The sequence below is a fragment of the Ostrinia furnacalis genome, unplaced genomic scaffold (genome assembly GCF_004193835.3).
Source record: "Ostrinia furnacalis isolate ACB-3 unplaced genomic scaffold, ASM419383v2 OfSCF3121, whole genome shotgun sequence".
NCBI lineage: Eukaryota > Metazoa > Arthropoda > Insecta > Lepidoptera > Crambidae > Ostrinia > Ostrinia furnacalis.
Genome location: NW_021133360.1, coordinates 352159 through 372552, shown reverse-complemented (window position 1 = coordinate 372552; position 20394 = coordinate 352159). Strand labels below are relative to the sequence as shown.

The window sequence follows — 20394 nt, the reverse complement described above, 5'->3', positions numbered from 1 at the left end:
ACATTCAAGGGCACCATCAGGCCTGTTCATCCCCGCGAGTTTACATCGAAAACAAAACAAGCACGATGGCACCCTACAGGATTACTATTCGACAAGGCCTCGCATACGAGCGAGCATTGACTCACGCACGCGTATTCTTGTGTATGATGAAAAAAAAAATGGTGTACTAAATACTGTACAGTATTTATCGCCTAAATAATAATAAAAACACAGAATGTACTTTTTTAAGTTGCCTGAAGACACTGAGAGGTAAATAAGTGGTTAATATTATTCATGATAATTCATGCTTAATCATGTAGGTATTTTCTCCGCCATTTTCTGCAGTTTGGCACCTCACGTCACACATCATTTTACCGAAGTTAGCCCTATGGCTTCGGCGCAGTGCCGATCACTGACGTTTGTCAACAAAATGGTTCTTGACTCTTGAGACAGGCTAAATTACACCATATTGTTAATGACATTGAGCATACATTTTTTTAAATACCTTCGTGTAGTAAACCTTCTGTACGTAGTACTTATTATTATCCTGTGGCACTATTCACAAATGATTCCGTAAAGTAAATCAAGAAAAAAAGGTGCCTGACTGACTGACTGACATAGTGATCTATCAACGCACAGCCCAAACCACTGGACGGATCGGGCTGAAATTTGACATGCAGGTAGATGTTATGACATAGGCATCCACTAAGAAAGGATTTTACGAAACTCCACCCCTAAGGAGGTAAAACGGGATCCACGCGTAAGAAGTCGCGGGCGGCCCCTAGCATGATATAAAAATTGAAAAAAATGGAGACGATACATTTTATAATCAGAAAAGTGAAATAATATTAAAATACTGAACTTAAAAATACAGAAAACGTAAGATCTACTTTTTACTTATATTGTAATATGTTGTATTTGTAACAGAAACTCGGTTAACCGATGTAGACAAATAAGGTTATCAATAAATTATTATCAGAATCACGAGAGAGTCATAATCACACACAATACGACACTTATTATGGTGCGTGACATCATTGATCAACATGACAATGCCAAGGCTGACGTACAAATTATTATTTAGGCGTCGAAATATAATAATACAATATCGTATGCTTGCGTGGGTGTTTGTTTTGAAACAATATAGCACAGTACGACGGCGTGAATCGGGATCAACTTGTAATCTTCATTCAGGAAAATTGTTACTAGATAATTATTATATTATTTTTGGGAAACATTTCCGTAACAAACATTGTTTATCAAATTAGGTAGTCTTTTAAAACAAGGAAGAAGGGAATTTAGTAAAAAAAATCAATATCGGTTATATTGGTTTTAGTTTCTCAATCAAATCAATATTATGTGAAGATGAAATGTTGGTGGCGCGATGCGTCCTTCGATCACAGAACTCATTTATTTATGTAAGTAGGCGTTTAAAAAGCACTTTTACATTTACAAGGATCCATGGTACTTTTCTGTCCCATTATTCTTCTTTTCAGCCAAATGACGTCCACTGCTGGACAAAGGCCTCCCCCAAGGTTTTCCACAATGAACGGTCCTGCGCAGCCCGCATCCAGGCTCTTCCCGCGACCTTTACCAGATCGTCGGTCCACCTAGTAGGAGGCCTGCCCATGCTACGTCTTCCAGCTCGTGGTCGCCACTCGAGAACTTTCCTGCCCCAACGGCCATCGTCTCTACGAGCTATGTGCCCCGCCCACTGCCACTTGATTTTAGCAGTTCTGCGAGCTATGTCGGTTACTTTGGTTCTCCTGCGGATCTCCTCATTTGATTCGATCACACAGGGAAACTGCGAGCATAGCTCAATTCCCATTATTAGCTTATTTTATTGAAAAGTTCTGAGTCGATTATCGCAGACTATATTGGTATATTGTTAATATCGCCACGAAGCAATATTGGTCACATACCTGTCCCGGGGCGACGGTCTCGAGCAGCGCACTCAGAGCGGCGACGACGGGCTCGGCGGCCGCGCACTCCCGCGCATACAGCAGAAGGATCGGGCCGGGCGCGGGCGACTCAGGCGCCGCTTGCTTGGTCTCCTCCCTGGAAACACAATTCTTAATTATGAAAAATCTAAAACGTTAAAATAACGGTATCGTTGTTTCCAATGAGATGCTGTCATAGTGACATTGACGTAATGTCAATAATCAAAACGGGAGAATAGAGGAACGCGCGGAGACGACTCCCCGCGCTTTTGATGATATATGATAAATTGTATTTTAAAATAAGGTAGTATAGTGTGAAAGTTGAGTATTCAGTGTTTTATTTATGAGAATAGATCTACCGGCCTCTAACACAATATATACACTATATTAGACAAAATAACGAGCGTTTTGGGTCATTTTTATTTATGCTGTATTTTTTAATTGAATGTGTCATTCTATGTAATATAACTGTACCAGACTGTACCTATTAATAAAAAAAATTCCATCCAGCCAGCTATTTTTTTTCACTTTTCAAGAGTTTATGAGCGTCATTTCGGACCCATAAAGCTTTTTACTAATTCCAAAATGCAGATTACTTTTTTAAACGCGGAGTAGTCAACACTAGTATCGATCATATTAGCTGTTTAAAAGTTTCGTGTGGCGATTTCCACTATCGCACTTTTAAGTCAATTTCAAAATAGTTTTTCTATAGATCACTTCTCTACTGTAGTACATTCAAATTTCAAACCAAAGCATTAAAAATTGTAGAAAAATAGGCATTAGTTTCGAGCGAGGTCGCGGGCGTAATTCGCAACGTTTGATTCTTCGCGGGCGTTGACGTTGCGAAACAACCATGTTTATGCATTAGCTAGGCCGGTGCCGGGATATGCGGGCATATTGGCAAAGGCCGAGGCGCTGTCCGAAAAGTATCCAACGTGTGTGCTTACCTTATGTTTACGTTAGGTTTGCTCGCTAGCGACTGCGTAAAAATATGACAATAAATTTATGACAAATTGTAGAGCGCCGCTAGCGGCTACTTTCAAGAACTAAAATCTTCATAGATTTTTGAAGCACTCGTTAAAGACCTAACGTAAACTCATGGTAAGCACACTGATACCTGGTGATAGATCTCCGCCTGCATTTAATCTATCTAAGTTAAATTTATAAATCAGGCATGATTATTTTTACACATTGTAGTATTAATACCAAGTCTTACAGCATTGTGTACACTGTACAGCATTTAGAAGTACATATTTTAATTTACATAACTTTTAACTTCAATCAATATAAAGTCCTTGATTATCCTTTTTGACCTTGAACAGTAGACATACAGAATTCTCATAATAAAAGGTAATGTTATTTATTTTAATTACACAGGTTTATACCTTATTACGTAATTAAATACTTTATACTTTATTGTGGCAAAAGATTCAAATTATTCGAGTAGGTCGTGGTCGTATACTTTTCGGACAAACATGTTACCTCCATTAGTCTATGCCGTGACGTGCGCCTCTCGATAAATCGACAAATTATGCGCGCGCGCAGAAACTTGTATAAACGTTACAATAAACAAAAGGCTAGACCTTCAATGATAACAAATGTGTGTAAATAGGCAAAATACGTAAATTGATTTTAAGCACATCGGTCGGGAATTCCCTGTGATAACTTAATACTATTAAAACTACGCTTATCAATTTTCCCTAAATTTTGTTTTTGAATAATATTAATTTAATATCACTATACAGGAGCTGAAACATAATTAGTGAATTCAAAACATGTTTTAGGTAAACCATTGATTTCCTTAAATTCGTGTATTATCACGAATTCGACGGAAAGCGTAGTTATTCATATTTGCTCAACTCATAACTAAGCTATGAAAGTTGCTACGGCACGAATCAACATAAAATATTGTATGGATGGTAAACACTTATTGTGGTAGAGTAGGTGCATTTTTTTAGGAAAATGTAGGTAGTCTGTCTGCTATGCTGTTGACTGTACTTGACGGAAATGAATTTATAACGTTTGGCTTACATACAGAATCAATAAGTAATTAACATATTTAACGGTTAAAACTAATGATTATTCAGTAAAAACATCTGCACTGTTTAATGCAAATCTTCGATTGCATACTAAGTGCACCCGCATTCAATTTGTGGTAAATGGCAGTAAGTGAACAATTAACATTATTAGTGGAAAATTTGGAGCTGTATAAATAAACAGCATTCAATTAGTTGGGCCGTGCTAAAACAGTAGTCAAACAAAATTTGTAAAGATTTCGTGACGTACAGTCAGCGTTACAAATTACAAAATACTAAGTGACACTTAGGCTGAGTTGAACTAAACGTCAACAATCTGTAAAACTCTATACAAAAAACACCGGTTATTGTTAAAGTTACGGTTAAAGCAAGTTGGTGTAACTCAGCCTAAAAGTGGCCAAAAAGTTGACAACACAGCCATACTTCAATTTGTAACGTGTTGCGAACTTTTTGGCTACTTTGAGTGTCACCAGGCCTGTTCATCTCCGCGAGTTTACATCGAAAACAAAACACGCACGATGGCCCACCTACAGGATACTATTCGACAAGGCCTCACATACGAGCGAACATTGACTCACGCACGCGTATTCTTGTGTATGATGGAAGAAAATAAAGAAAATGGTGTACTAAATACTGTGCAGTATTTAACTGCCTAAATAATAATAAAAACACAGAATGTACTTTTTTAAGTTGCCTCAAGACACTGAGAGGTAAATAAGTAGTTAATATTATTCATGATAATTCATGCTAAATCATGTATTTCCTCCGCCATTTTCCGCAGTTTGGCACCTCACGTCACATCATTTTACCGAAGTCAGCCCTATAGCTTCGGTGCAGTGCCGATCACTGACGTTTGTCAACAAAATGGTGCTTGACTCTTGAGACACGCTAAATTACACCATAATATTGTTAATGACATTGAGCATACATTTTTTTAAATACCTTCGCGAAGTAAAACTTACGTACGTAGTACTTATTATTATTCTGTGGTGTCACTAACTATTTGACGCTGACTGTACAATCTCACCTAACCCAGCCTAAAACATCGATGCTAATCGGGACCGGTCACTGCGGTTACAGGAAAACTAACGCTCAGTGTAAATTACACGGGACTGAAATCCATTTCCTATTTATCCTTATTTTTGTCGACTAAGACAAAAATTAACACTAAGTATATCAGGGACAACAAGTTTTCTATTATATCGGCTGATAACTGCTATCTACAACTTTAGATATGGGGAGACATAAAAGATGTCATGTAAATTTCAGATTCAACAAGCTAGTACAACCACAGAATAATAATAAGTACTACGTACAGAAGTTTTACTTTGCGAAGGTATTTAAAAAAATGTATGCTCAATGTCATTAACAATATGGTGTAATTTAGCCTGTCTCAAGAGTCAAGCACCATTTTGTTGACAAACGTCAGTGATCGGCACTGCGCCGAAGCTATAGGGCTGACTTCGGTAAAATGATGTGACGTGAGGTGCCAAACTGCGGAAAATGGCGGAGGAAATACATGATTTAGCATGAATTATCATGAATAATATTAACTACTTATTTACCTCTCAGTGTCTTGAGGCAACTTAAAAAAGTACATTCTGTGTTTTTATTATTATTTAGGCAGTTAAATACTGCACAGTATTTAGTACACCATTTTCTTTATTTCCTTCCATCATACACAAAAATACGCGTGCGTGAGTCAATGTTCGCTCGTATGTGAGGCCTTGTCGAATAGTATCCTGTAGGTGGGCTAACGTGCGTGTTTTGTTTTCGATGTATACTCGCGGAAATGAACAGGCCTGGTACAACTAGCAAGAAACATTTGAAATTCGCGTACATCAGATATTAGAAACGAGTTTAAGTTATTCTAACGACCTTTACAAGTCAAAGGCGCAAAAAGCAACAGCTATATTTGCGGGTTTGTAGGCGTATATGTATATAGTACTATGTGGGACTCTGTGGGAGCTATTCAGCTAGCTATTCGTATGCATACATTTAACAAACAAGTTCTCAGTCCCGCTAAGTTTTTACGAGTTTTAATAATATTTTTATTATAGCAGATTTGGAAAATGGTATTATGATTCTTATTCTAGAAATTGACACCTCTTATGGATTGTAGAACTACATTCAGATTTTCAATACTTTTATATTACATTAATCTGAATATTATTTTATCAGGATCATAATATGACAATATTATTGCAATGTCATTTGACTGTGAGAATAAGAAATTGCAAGCATTAGTTTTTCACGTATCGTGAAATATTTATTTTATTTATTTTTATTTATTTATTGCACATAATGAATACACTGTATATTGTTAGGTACTAGGTACTAACATACAAATGCACACCCGGTTGTATGTCATTAGTCAATATGTCATTAGAGTGCACATAATTATGTTAAGGACCATTAAATCGCCCCTGACTGACTACTTAAGATAATTATATTCTAAAGAGGTAACACTCTGAAGGAAATTGCGTGTTATTTGTCATCGGTGCATTATCTTAAGCCCATTATTTGCGACTTGAGATGTTTTCCACGTGCTTGAGGAAAGTCGATCGACTTCGCGTTGTTATTATTTCCATTGGAAGGAAACAGCGAACCAATTTACTAATTTTAGGGATTTATTTTGTAATTTACTGGGTAGGTATGCTGTTAAATTAATTTAAATTTTCCTCTTAAATTATTGTTTTGCCAAAGGAAGTTAAATAACAAAATTTTCATCATGGTTCAATCTTCTACAATCGGCAGCACACCAGAATATTTTTTTTTTGCTGCAAAATAACATTTATTATCATACGAGTAAGATGCCACAGTGTTTAGGCTGATGATGTGCTGTCGCCTGTACAACACTTCACGAAGATAGGTACTTGTTTCGTGTACCGAATGTCCCAAGGTGAAGTCTGTTGATTTTGTGACTTGTTTGAAGAAAATATACACGTGTAATATAACATACATATCCCAAACATGTTTTTGTTCAGAATTCAAATTAACTTCTTTTAGGCAAATAAAAGTTTATGGGAGTGGGCACAATAACCTGTTTCTGCGACTCGTGTTCGTTGGCGGCTTTGAATCTGCTGGTTATTAAAAATTTTAATAACTTTTTGGGAAGACTAAGCTTGCGTTGCATTATCTTTCTTTAAATATAACAGACGTCAAAAATCTGACAGACTCCATACAAAAATGCCGGTTCAAGTTATAGTTACGGTTAAAGAAAAAACTGTTCAAACAAAAAGAAAAAAGTGTGTCTATGTATTTAATTTACACTTGCTTAAGCAAGAGGGGCTCCCTAAGCTGCAATCCTACTATGTTTACAACAATGACAGTGATAAAGCATTCATAAAGTTCAGTTATCTCGTTTGCTATACTGACGCATGCGTGTTCATGCCAATATCATTATCGCGTGACGCGCGCGCGAGATTATTCGCTACTTCATAAAATGCAATGGGGGTCAAAACTGAATAGATTACGATAATATTTTTGCAAAACAAGCAGTATGTTCAGAATCCAGACTTTTTTAGCTTCAGTTAAATTACGATTGAATGTTGAAACGATATGTAATGTCAATTTTATACGTAAATTGAAGGAGAACTAGGCTAGAAATATAAAGTCGCTCAGAATATGATTTTATCATCACTTCTTTTGTCACAGAAACTCATGAAGTCTTTATATTCATTAGTTGGCTGCCGTGGGTTGACGTTGAGGTCTATTTCTAGCCGCGAGGACATCATCGTTACGATCGATAATATCTTTTTAATGCAATGCTCCATTAAGTGCGGTCTATTAAAATACTAATGTAAATGTAAATAATATGCTAGTCACCTGACCATAATATTAGATATAGGTAGATTGTATGTAAACTTGCCGCGATGGCCGGCGCTAGAAAACCGGTCGCCAAACATGTATGTGTAACACATAACAAGGTATTCATACATACGGTTAGGTTATTTAAATGCCTGTTGGGTTTGCAAATCAGTAATGCGCTGTTGATAGTGGAATGATGTTAGTACTTGTTTACATTGGGTACTTCCTACTTTACGCGTTTCTTGCTTTCTAGATTCGTGTTTGCAAATTTTAAACATTGAGGTTATCATGTACACAGAAAAAGTGGCATTAAAATAGACGTATCGGATTAGACTCAAGCATGGATTTAATAAGAAAAGTTCATGCTTAAGCAGCAATTCTAAATAAAAATTTCAATTCAGAAATCGGGGGTCTCACGCTTTCTAAACATGCTTAGTGAAAGATTTCAACACTGACACGTGTTGTAAATGAATAACATACCTAGATAAATATTGATTGTAACGCCTTTGTCTAGTTTATGATAAAACATTATATTTAGGATTAATAATTATTTGTTCCTTTCTACTATTGAGGTTTGAATGAAATAACCTCATAAACATAAGGCTAACATAAACATGTTTAAATCCCACGACAAACATAACTGATAGTAGCAATGAACCCGCGAACGTATGTGTACAGTGAGCGTCAAAAAATAGTACTAGGGCATCAAATTCGCGAAACATTAAAAACATTCATCTTCATCGATCTTAATTGAGAAAGAAAAATATAGCAGAAAATATGCTCGGTTTGCTGTTCCATACGCTTCAAGTTTATTATTGTCCACCAGAGGACTGTGCCATGGGCTATAATAATAATCATCATCATCATTTCAGCCATAGGACGTTCACTGCTGAACGTATGCCGGATGGCGGCGGCCTGCATCCAGCGCTTTCCTGCTACCTTTATGAGGTCGTCGGTCCACCTTGTGGGCTACAATGATGCGCAAAAAGGGCTATATTTAACCGGGACACCATGGCGGCGCAACCAGTCGCCGCTACCAACAAAATGTATACAGCTCTATAGAGAGTTACTCACTGTCCGTTTGGTTGCGCAAAGTTGTATATGTTACGGCTAAAGATAGATGTGAACATAAACTTAAGATTAGCCGGCTAAACTTAAGTTTATCTTCGACGAGGTGTTAATGTTAGTTTCTTCTATCTTTAGCCGGCTAAACTTAAGTGTAACCGCAGGCCCTTGGCTAAAAATGTAGAAGGAAATGGAAAAGGAAACAATGTAATAATGTTTACTATTTTGACACGAAAAATTTATTAAAAAATAATCACTTTCATTACACATACTTTTATGTAGGTACCTATGTAGGTATTCAAAATTACAATTATTACAATAACAAAATCTTAATTACATAAAACAATATCTAGGTACCTAATCATTAAAATAAAGTAATAAGGAACCATTTGGTCATTACAGAATCTTCTGTAGGTAGGTATTTAAAATTACAAAATAAAACAAAATAAAACTTCTTCAGTGTTAATTACTTAAAACAATGTCTAGTCACAATTGTTAAATAATATGGAGCTAATCGTTGTCTCCCCACCGCCCCCTCAAGCCCTCCGCCGGCCTGGCGCGCCCATCGAATACATTTTTAGCCGTATCGTTTTGGCTAATGTGCACATTAGCCGGCTAAAGATGGAATATCATGACGCAAACTAACATGTTATCGAACTTTAGCTGCTTCTCGAAGCTAAACTTAAGTTTAGCCGGCTAATCTTAAGTTTATTTTCACACCTATCTTTAGCCGTAACATATACATTTTGTTGGTAGCGGCGACTGGTTCTGCCGCCATGGTGTCCCGATGATTTATAGCCCTAATTCTTAGCTCTGCGACTGTACCCACGAAGTGACATGTGCGCGATCGTTATCTCAATATTGAGACACGTTTAATTCAGCGTACGTTCATAGACGTAAACATGCGCGAGATAAGAAACATCACAACAATGAACTTTGGTATTCCCGTGCGTAAGATTTTCAGGCGCCATACTTATCATTCAGACGTATGTGTAAGAAGAATAGATAATTTCGATGATTGTCTACAAGTTGTTGGTCGGACAAAGAAGTTTGGGAAAGTGTGACGTAACATTTGGAATAACATAATAGTTCATGAATACTTTTTTACAGCCAGTCTTTTTACATGTTTTCTATTAGCATATTATTACGTATTAGAGTCGTAGGAAACATAGACAAGCGCAACACTCAACTCAAGCGTTCCGCCGTAAGTCGGTTAATATGCCGCAAAGCAAGTAGGGCCAGTATTCCTATGACACTTTCTTTTATCTATATTTTTTTTAACCGCCTCTGTGGTCTAGTGGTAAGACCACCTGCTTCAGACGCAGAGGTCCCGGGTTCGATTCCCAGTGGGGGCAGATTTTTCTGTTCGGTTTGGTTGGTGGTAGGGCTTGTTCTAAGTCCGCCTGGCTAGCTACCACCATCTTACCTAAGTCTGTCGCCATAACAACAATGTTCACAGCATTATTGTGTTCCGGCAGTTAGAGGTAAGATAGCCAGTTCCTCCGTGGTTGAGGATTCCGGGTGAAGCTCGCTTCCACCTTCGGCCTGATCGTCACTTACCATCAGGTGAGATACAGGCCAAGAGCTTCCTCGTTGTGGATTAAAAAAAAAAAAAAAAAATTTTGTATAGATATAGACACGTAGAAAAAGAGAGAGTATTGATCCTGGATCCTCTGCTTGTCTGCTGCCTGCGTATCCTATCGTAAGGCGAAATCACTAAGTCTGAACTAAATAGTTGATAGTTAGTCGCTTCCTCGTCGCCAATAGTACAAAAATACAAACAAACTCACAAGTATTTTTTCACCACATTGTCAGTTGTCACAATGACTGCCGCGTAAAACTTATTTAGAAAATGTATCTATTTATTTAAGAATGTATGTGCATAACGATGGAACAACGACATCATAAAGGTAGCAGGAAGGAGCTGGATGCAGGCCGCTACCAACCGGGCAACATGGAAAGCATTGGGGGCGGCCTATGTTCAGCAGTGGACGTCTTATGGCTGAGATGATGATGGTATGTGCGTGGAATGTTGTGGGGTTCGCATGTGTTTGGCAGTTACCTGTGCAGCCACTCGCGCAGCACGTGCTTGCGGAAGTGTCGGGCGCGGCGGCACCGCAACGCCAACAGCAGCAGACCGGCGCCGACGCACAGCGCCGCGCCGCCCGCGCACGCCCAGACTAACGCTGTGCGCGCGCCCGCGCCGTCGCCGTTGGATACCGTGGCCGCTGATAGGTTAACCACCGCTGCGGGCGAGATGGTTATGTGTGAGCATGACTGACGCGACTACAGCGCGACTGTGACGCGACGTGCGACTGTGACAGACTGCTTCATACAAATTGGATAGACTCCAGAAATTATTACTTCTCAACACTGGTCCATATTATTGCTCCGAACCAGTGCGCTAGATCTGGGACGTGTATTAAAAATGCACCATACCCTAAATTGGAAGATCTAAAGGAGTCGAAGCTTACGTATAGCCTAAATCTTGGTAAGGCCTGATCACCACTTTTCATCAAGCGAGATGCAGGCCAAGAGCTTCTCCGTTGTGGGTATATAAAGATCATGGATATGATTATTTTACAAACATCATTGAAATGGAAATCTTTAGATGCCTGTAACCAGCTGGCAGCAGTGGAAGTCATTTGTCTGAAAGGAATGAGTTAACTGCGCACCTACCCGTGACGTAACATAGACACACTGGTACGAACAGAGCGAATGGCGCATTTTCATTTCAAAATCAAAAAAATCAAAATCAAAAATATTTATTCAGTTTAGACCACAAGTGGCACTTATGAACGTCAACAGAAAATAATAAAAAAAGAAAAAGGTAGCCCTTATGGGGCACTTTACATGTCTCCTTATCTTTTGGGCCCTACCAGCGCTTCGAGACAAACATATGGCAAGTGCTGAGAAGAAACGCCGGAACAAACTCAGTCACCACTTATTGCCAGGAATTATCTAACGGTAAGAATAGTCAAATTTAAGTACATCAAATATGTGCAGACTGAACTGACCACGCATCCTTGTCATCAATATAGTCTCGAACCTTGTAGTACCCTTTGGACATAAGGGTATTTTTTATATGTATCTTAAATTTGTTTATTGGCAATTCGACAAGGTTGTGTGGTATTTTGTTAAATATGGTAATACATTTCCCCAAGAATGAATTACCTATCTTATGCAACCTAAATGATGGAACAGCAAGTTTTGATCTTTCTGTTAAATTTAACTGTGGACAATATTGATTAAATCAAGAACCAGTCTTTACATTCTAGTCTATAGTAAAGTTAGTCGTTTATAATCAGTGTATTATAATTAGTGTTATTATCCACTCGCACGTGTTACCTATACGCCCACATAGGTAGATAGTATGAATTCAATGAGAGACCCTTCTGGTGCCGTCCGAGAGCCCGACGCTCCGACATATCTATCTTTTGAACCAAGGATAGTGCACATTTTTTGGTGTGAACAGTTGTAAAGATAGGTACTACGTATATAGCCTAGCTGCCCTTAGTTAGAAACTTTTGTGTTAGTTAAGAAAAACCTTATCGCAATGCAAGTACCAGCAAAAACTTTTTTAAGCCAGATAAATTTCGTCGGCCTAAGATAAACGTAAACCGCGAGCACCATAAAAATCTTTACAACGCAAAACGGGTATAAACATTATCTTCGTTTGGCACTTTGAACTTCCCAAACTCCTCCAACTCGGCAACTTGTGTAGAACTTATGAAAATTTAAAACGCGCGACGTTTCCCAACGAGAATTTTTAACTAAGTCTCGATTCTGGGATGCTCTAAATTAGCGAAGATTTTTGAAGTTTGAAAACGGCAGTTAAGCCTGATATATGAATGATGTGTTGGGTAATTTGTTGGATCTTTGAACTTCGTATAACGTATTTTTTATTGAAGTTTCAGTGAAAATTTATATGAAGAGGTTAATTTGTACCTACTATATTTAAAGATGCTGATGATACTGTTATTGAAATTCAGCAAAGGAATTGAATTTACGTTAGAACAGAAGCAAACAAAATTTCTAAGTTGTTTCATGATTTTATCAGGAAACCGACTTTTTGTGCAATAGGTACAATTTTGTCTTTATTTTTTTACAAGCCTTCCTTTTCGTCAATATAAACTTAATAATAAAAAAGCAAGCCAAAGTACTACCATCAATAGAGGATAGTACATAGCCACTTTTCGTAACTGTTTTGTTAATTTATCCCAATTATTAATATTATAAATGCGAAAGTAACTCTGTCTGTCTGTCTGTCTGTCTGTCTGTTACGCTTTCCCGCTTAAACCTCGCAACCGATTTTGGTGAAATTTGGCATAGAGATAGTTTGAGTCCCGGGAAAGAACATAGGATAGTTTTTATCCCGGTTTTTGAAACAGGGACGCGCGCGATAAAGTTTTTCTGTGACAGACAAAATTCCACGCGGGCGAAGCCGCGGGCGGAAAGCTAGTAATACTAATAAAAGAGAAGTTAAAAACTTAACATCAGCTGAGATTGTGGTCAAATACCTGCCTTGTTATGCATAAAAAAAGTTTTATTTGCATTGTTTTAATGAATCAACTCTTTATTTAATATTAAATATTTTTACAAAATATAATATCTTCGCATTTATAAGTAGCTAACGAGAGAAAAGTAACAAATTGTAATACAAATGCACCGCCATCGAGCAAAGATGCAGCGAGCACGTAACTAAAGGTTCCCCTCACCGCAAGAAATTACAAACGAACGACGTTCAAATAACGACCCTTTACTTTCGACGATACGATTTTGCATGAACGAAACTAGTTGATAATATCGTTCGTTCGTTCGTTTCAGCCGAAAGACGTCCACTGCTGGACAAAGTCTTCCCCTAAATATTTCCACAAAGATCGGTCCTGCGCCGCTCGCATCCAGGCACCTTCCACCGAAGGCACTTTTTCGAGCCGGATGACGTAGCGTGAGCAGGCTTCCCTCTAGGTGGACTGACGATCTGGTGAAGGTCGCGGGAGGTGTTGATAATATGTCAGGAATGAATTAAAATGTTTTTTATACTATTAGAAGCCGGTCGATCTTATTTCATAAATAAAACACTGGAGACATAAATTGCTCGCACGTTAAGTATTAAGTTAGGTATTTAATTACAAAGGATCTCGCAAAAATTTCCTGAACCTATCTCAAAATACCAAAGGGTGTTTAATTAATTAAAGTTAGTGGTTAGACGATAGCCCAATAGCGTTATTAGTTTTACCCAACCAACCGCAGAATGTTTTAAGTGCCCGGGATATGAGACCGCACTGAGACTGACACGTGGCTCTCGTAAAATGTACTTTTAAAGAGTTACTCTAGGTTGCTCTGTGTGAAGATCTTCACACTGAGAGGCGTTTGTTGACCTGAATATAAAAAGCGTGTTAAAAAAAACTAAAATACTACAGTCCCGTTTGGTCTAGCACTTAACTCAGCCAGTGCCTATGTTTTGGGAGGGAACGGCTCGGGAGGGTGTTCTTCTTCTTCTTCTTTTCGTGTCGACAACAAACCTACACAATGTCAGCCCAAAACTCCGCCACAAGAGTGGCGTTGTCAGTAGCACTCATCAAATCCTCCTGAATGCAGTTGCTTGGGCACTCAGGGCATCAGGTGCTTCATCGACTGGGGAACAAAACCGCACCTGCACTCCATGTTTAAGCCATCCAAGAATCCCCACCTGACCAGATTGTCCTTACTACGGCCAACCTGCGTCTGAAGTCTATTTAAAGACTTCCAGGTAAGCCAGGGTAAGGAAGGGTGTTTTTAGGACGTCAAATGTCAGCGAGACGTCAAATGTGCTTCAGATTTGTATGCTCTGACGCGTCATAAAATGCCAATATCACCCTTTCCGTGCCGCTGTCATACCTCAGGCACTGACTGAACAAAGCGTCATTTAAAATCTTTAACTGGTAACCTATTAATCGCCTATTAATGTCAGAATCTAGAAATGTGCAGACTCTACAAATGCCAGTTTCTATAAACGCCCGATTCTGACGGCTACCGAGAGAAAATCCCAGAGGAACTACAAAGAAATTGATTTTGAAATCGCACGTTGTAAAGAGGCGTGCACATATGCAGTCGCTCGTTCCGCCGTTCATACATGAGCGGGCACATTGGCCCTGTTTGCTGCTCTCGATTCTTCTAACAAGTACGGATAGTAATAGAATAAATCGAAAGGCATTATATTGTCTAGAATTGTAGAAGCTCCGGATAATAAGTTATTGTTTCATTGTGACTCTAGAGGCAGAATACATTTGAGTGTCGTACTCGTACAGATATTCTATTTTTGTGCAATGATTGAATAAATGATTTGCTACTACGAGTATGAACAACATTGTCGGTCAGGGAAATACAATCTGTCCAATTAAAATTGAGAGAGTCGATCCAGCTGTGAAGACAGCTACAATCAGGGTGATAAATATAATTTGTTCTGTCACTAAGTTCTATATTATATTATGCATTTGACAGCATGATGAGTATTGTAACAGGGTCCATTAATATGCGTTGTAATTAATATCGGAACAATATGCAGCCTATTATTATACAGAAATTGGCTACTCATATCCTTTGGCACACGCTCCTTGCTTTGAGAACAATCGCTCTATTGTCAGTCGAATGAATGTTCCTTTTATTGTTTCATTCCGAGCACTGCCTGATACCCTTGCATGGATGTGGTCCACTTAAAACCATTTCGCTTCCTAAACACAATGAGGATTGAAACTCATTACTGATATCACTCGAACGATCGATGGCAACAGCAAAAAGCTCGAACGTTTTTAAAATACCCCCACAATTCATTACTTGATGTGTCTAGGGAGATTGCATCGTATGCAGTCGACAGTGAGTCTGAAATTGCAGTGGAGGTGTCGAGACGCCGCGCCGTATTACGCCGTTATATTGGGAAACTTGCCGCGGTTCGAGCTATACGCGCGGTAGGGTGGCCATGTTGTGTTAAAAAAATATAAGTGGAAAAAAAAAACCTTATAGAGTTGCAAAGTTAACTTGCATTATTTCTTTCTTTCTAAAACAGCACTAACATACTTGAGTCACATATTGACATTCATAAAAATGCTCTCAGCATATGGGGCTCCAACAACCAGCCGTCAAGACGCTGGTTGTTGGATCCCTTTTGTACCCTTTGCACCACCGGCCTGCACCACTGGTGGTGCAAAGGGTATTTTTAAATCCCTCTTGCACCACCAACAAATAGTGCTGTGCTACCATCGACTGTAAAACTAGTAATAGACTGTAAAATACTTAATAATTTAATTGTTACAAATAAATCAAAACCTACCTAAAAGTTTTAATTTGTGTGTGTGTAAGTGCCTACATTTCACTTCAGACCCACGATACCCCGGGCCTACATCCTACATATAACGAATAAAGTACCAGGGCAACATAACCATAAAGGAGCTATTTTATGATACATGTTTATTTCTCGGGTCAACCAAGAAGAATTTGATATAGCTCCTTTATGATTATGTTGCCCTGGTACTTAGGAATATTATTCGCTGTATGTAGGTATGAATGGTTGTTATTAATTTTTATGTTGTCAAATCTGTCCAGTAGTTTTGGAGCCTATTCAGTACAAACAAACAATCAGTCTTCCTCTTTATAATATTAATATTATATGATTATAGATAATCGTTTTACAGTTAATGGTAAGGCGGCACTATTGGTGGTGCAAAAGGGATTAAAAATACCCTTTGCACCACCAGTGGTGCAGGCCGGTGGTGCAAAGGGTACAAAAGGGTTGGACCAAGGTCTACATGCAGAAAGCAACGACTTGTAAGTAGTCTAGGACGCTACATACCTGCCCTGGTATAGAATACCTGTGCTTATTCACTCTCGCCTTCAAGACTAGTACGGATATTGTGATTGTGACGTAACTCACGCATATTTTAGTGTATTTACAGTTAACCTTGCCAGGCAGAAATGACAGTAATTTGACACGATTTTTTAAAATAAAAAGGCAGTTAAAAATCTATACTAATATAATAAAGGCGAAAGTAACTCTGCCTGTCTCGCTTTCACGCTAAACCATTGAACCGATTTGATGAAATTTGGCATAGATATAGTTTGAGTCCCGGGAAAGGACATAGGATAGTTTTTATCCCGGTTTTTGAAACAGGGACGCCGCGAAAAAGTTTTTCTGTGACAGACAAAATTCCACGCGGGAGAAGCCGCGGGCGGAAAGCTAGTACCTATGTTTTATGATTAAACAAATATCCCAAACTGTATCAGAAGTTTGCCTACCCTACGCGGGTGGTATTTCACGGCGCATTTGCCCGGGCCGCTCGCATCACCGGCTCCCGCATGCAATTACTAATGGCACACCGCATACGTGACAGTTTTCACACACAGCGCTTTCTTCGCGGGACTGCGGGAATGTCAGCCGTATTGGGGTTTTAATTGTTTTTCAGTACTTTCAAGCTTCAGAGAGAACGACTTTGACTTTGGAACGTAAAAGTTCATGGAAGATATACGCCCGTATTCACAAACATTACTATGAGGTCTCACAGTGCGCGTGCATGCACAGGGTGACACACGAACCAAACACAGAGCTCTATTCAACGCTGAGCTGCTTCACATAAGCAAGCATCGTACTTTGTGAATACGAGCGATAGACAAATTAACTTACTAATACTTCTTAATTACATTTAATGAGTATTACTTGTATCAAATTATCAACCCACTTGCGTGCTATTTTAGCTCGGAAATATTAATTATGATACGCATAATGTGTGATAACTTTTAAATTACATGGACCTTCAGACGGCTAATAAGTATTGAGCAGGTTCTACTAATTTACTACTAATAAAACCCAACAGTCAAAGTACACGATAAATAGTCTGTAACATCGTTTTTCGGCCTTTTGGCTAAGATCAAAGTGTAGAGCTAAATAGAGGGCATTCTGTCATTTATTTTGTTCAAGCCTGCCAGTTGGTACGTAACCAATTGTCCTTGATCTGCGTCTTATTCTCTAATAGTGGCCACCACACGGCCTAAAAATCAAAGCAAGCACTAAGCGAAGATTCTCGAAGTCACTCGCACTCGGCAGCGGTGCTCCATCCAACACTACATCAGTCTTCAAAGCGGAGTTCAAAGGTCCAGCGGACGGCTACTCGCTAGAGATCAATTAACCGGTAACCCTCGGATGTTTGAGTGGGGTACCTTAGATCATATAAGAGGTTATTTATTTAAACTATGTACAGACAACAGAACATCATACTATACACTTTTTATTGTAATTTCTCCTATATTATAGCTATATAAGATGCCGCAGTGTTTAGCTTGACCTGCTGTCGTCTGTACATGTAGGTAATGTTTTTTTTTTAATTTTCATCGTCTTCATTAAAGTTAGGTCTTTATTTTAGTCTCTACTCCAGGAGCACGACCCTCTATAATTTACCAGTACCAAATAGACGATTTGACTTACACAGTACTTACTTCTTTTTCTTGTCGTATCGACAACAAACCTACACAGCGTCAGCCCAAAACTCCGCTACAAGAGTGGCGTTGTCAGTAGCCTTCATTAAGTCTTCCAGCGTGTAGTTGTTACTTACTTATTTTATTATACTATGCTTCAACCCCCAGGATTGAGGGTGTTATCTTAATGTTAATGAAATAAGCTCCATCGTTTTACAAGTTTAGATGGTTAAAAAACAATTTATATAAATGTGCCATCAATACATGTAGCTATATCTTTGACGCCTTGGGGTTTATTCCATTTCGTTTATGTACAGTCGATTTAACGCATACACTTATAAGGCTATAAGGATCGAATCCATACTCCACATTAAACTGAGCTCTCAATTACATTTTACAATCGAATCTTCTAATCGAGTGAGCTCACATACTCCTCTGTTAAAATTTCCAATACTCCCAGGGGCCTTATGTGCCTGCAGCGAGTAATTACCTGTTAAGAGGCGGGCGCGAAACACCCGCGCGGACACTCGAGCTGTTAACTTTTACAATATCTCCGCTCCGCTTCGTGTGTGGAGGAGAAGTCAGTGGTACAAGTCAAGCGAAATAGCCTGTTTAATGAAGTAAATTTAGTTTTATTGGTTAGGTGTTGAGGACACAGAGCTATCTAAGAAATCTCATTGCAAAAATGAATTAGAAAATTTAAAAACACTTGGGGATCTCGTTTTTACAGTAGTGCTATTAGACTTATTAACTTAATCATCACCATTATAAAGTTTTAAAAATACTAATAGCCGTTACTTTGATACAGGTATTCGGGAGGCAATATTATTAAATAATTATTTTCATATAACATTATTACATTAATTTTTGTGAGGCATTTTGGGTGTTCATTGTCATCATCATCTTTTCAGCCAAAGGATAGAACACGCCATCTTAATAAGTAGGAAAAGTAATTTATTTATACCATACACTGATTTTGGTACGGTATTTATTAAGTGAGTTTTAAAAATCCTCCAGAACAAAAGGGTTAGGATTAAAAGATCCTTTGATTGCGCCCTTTGTTTGTAGGTTTCGGCAAGTTTATTTTTGATCGAGCTCGGTCGCTTGTTACGAAGAATGAGGCCGTCCTTTGCTCACTTTTTGTTTTATTTTGTCTTTTTGTTTTTTTTTGGGTGGCTTTCTCGCTTTGAAGTCGCGGTTCGGAGAAATTAATATTGTTGTAATCGATTTTGTTTGTGTCACGCAAATGATGGCGATATTTTTGGGAAACACATGATGATGGATCATGATACTGTCTCGATTATTTGCTACTGTGTCTTTGTGATTCTTGGAATTGCTATTTTTTACTTTTGTAACTATCTAGACAATTAATACCTTGTATTATTATTATTCATGCTAGTTATTATGTTATTATTATTATATTATTTGTGACGGGGGTTCTGTGAAGCATCACAATGCAATTTACGATTATGTTGCTGCGACACCAGTCTAATGCTTATGGAAACTTGCAATTTACATTGTATCTATCCAGCGATAGCAAACTCCTTGCTGAAGTTTTAGAATAGTATCACCATAGTTTTGTACGTTCTCAAATCATATCAGAATCAGAAAATGATTAGGATCTTTGAAACGTACATTAACTGTATTTTATATTTTGTACTATTATAAACAGGTTTTCTGAATAAAGAAAAATAAAAAATAAAATAAAATAAAATTTAGTTGTTTAAAGTCTATCAAATAGAATAATTATATTTGATAGACGTTAATTATTAACGCAAGTAAGTATTATTTATGACAAAGGTGCACCAGCCGATGTTGTCCCGAAGTGGTGTACAAGTGCCCTGAAAAAGACCCAAACACAAATAAAGAGTAAAAAACGGGACTATTCCCACCTCTCGTTCCCACCACCGCAACTCCTGTGTAGCCAGGATCTACAGCTTGACCGCCACAAAAACCTAACCAATGAAGGTCAAGTTTGTCCCGGGGGAAAGTTAAACTGTCATTTCACAAATAAAGAGTAGTCAATTAAAGAATTAAAGAAACAAAACAAATGGTAGAGTAGTCATTTATTAGGTATTATTATAATGAATCATTGAGATCTCTAACCTTATGATAATAAC

The 20394-nt window shown here is 38.2% G+C and overlaps 1 protein-coding gene across 1 annotated transcript in view; it reads right to left on the bottom strand.

Annotated features, from left to right (window-relative positions):
- The window catches only part of LOC114357284 (uncharacterized), a 41841-nt gene that overhangs the window by 6751 nt on the left and 14696 nt on the right, over positions 1–20394 (bottom strand). The window contains exons 5-6 of the mRNA XM_028310821.1: positions 10893–11076; positions 1902–2037 (exon numbers count right to left, since the gene is read on the bottom strand). Of these exons, the coding sequence (XP_028166622.1) occupies positions 1902–2037; positions 10893–11076 (320 nt within the window). The remainder of the gene's footprint in view (positions 1–1901; positions 2038–10892; positions 11077–20394) is intronic.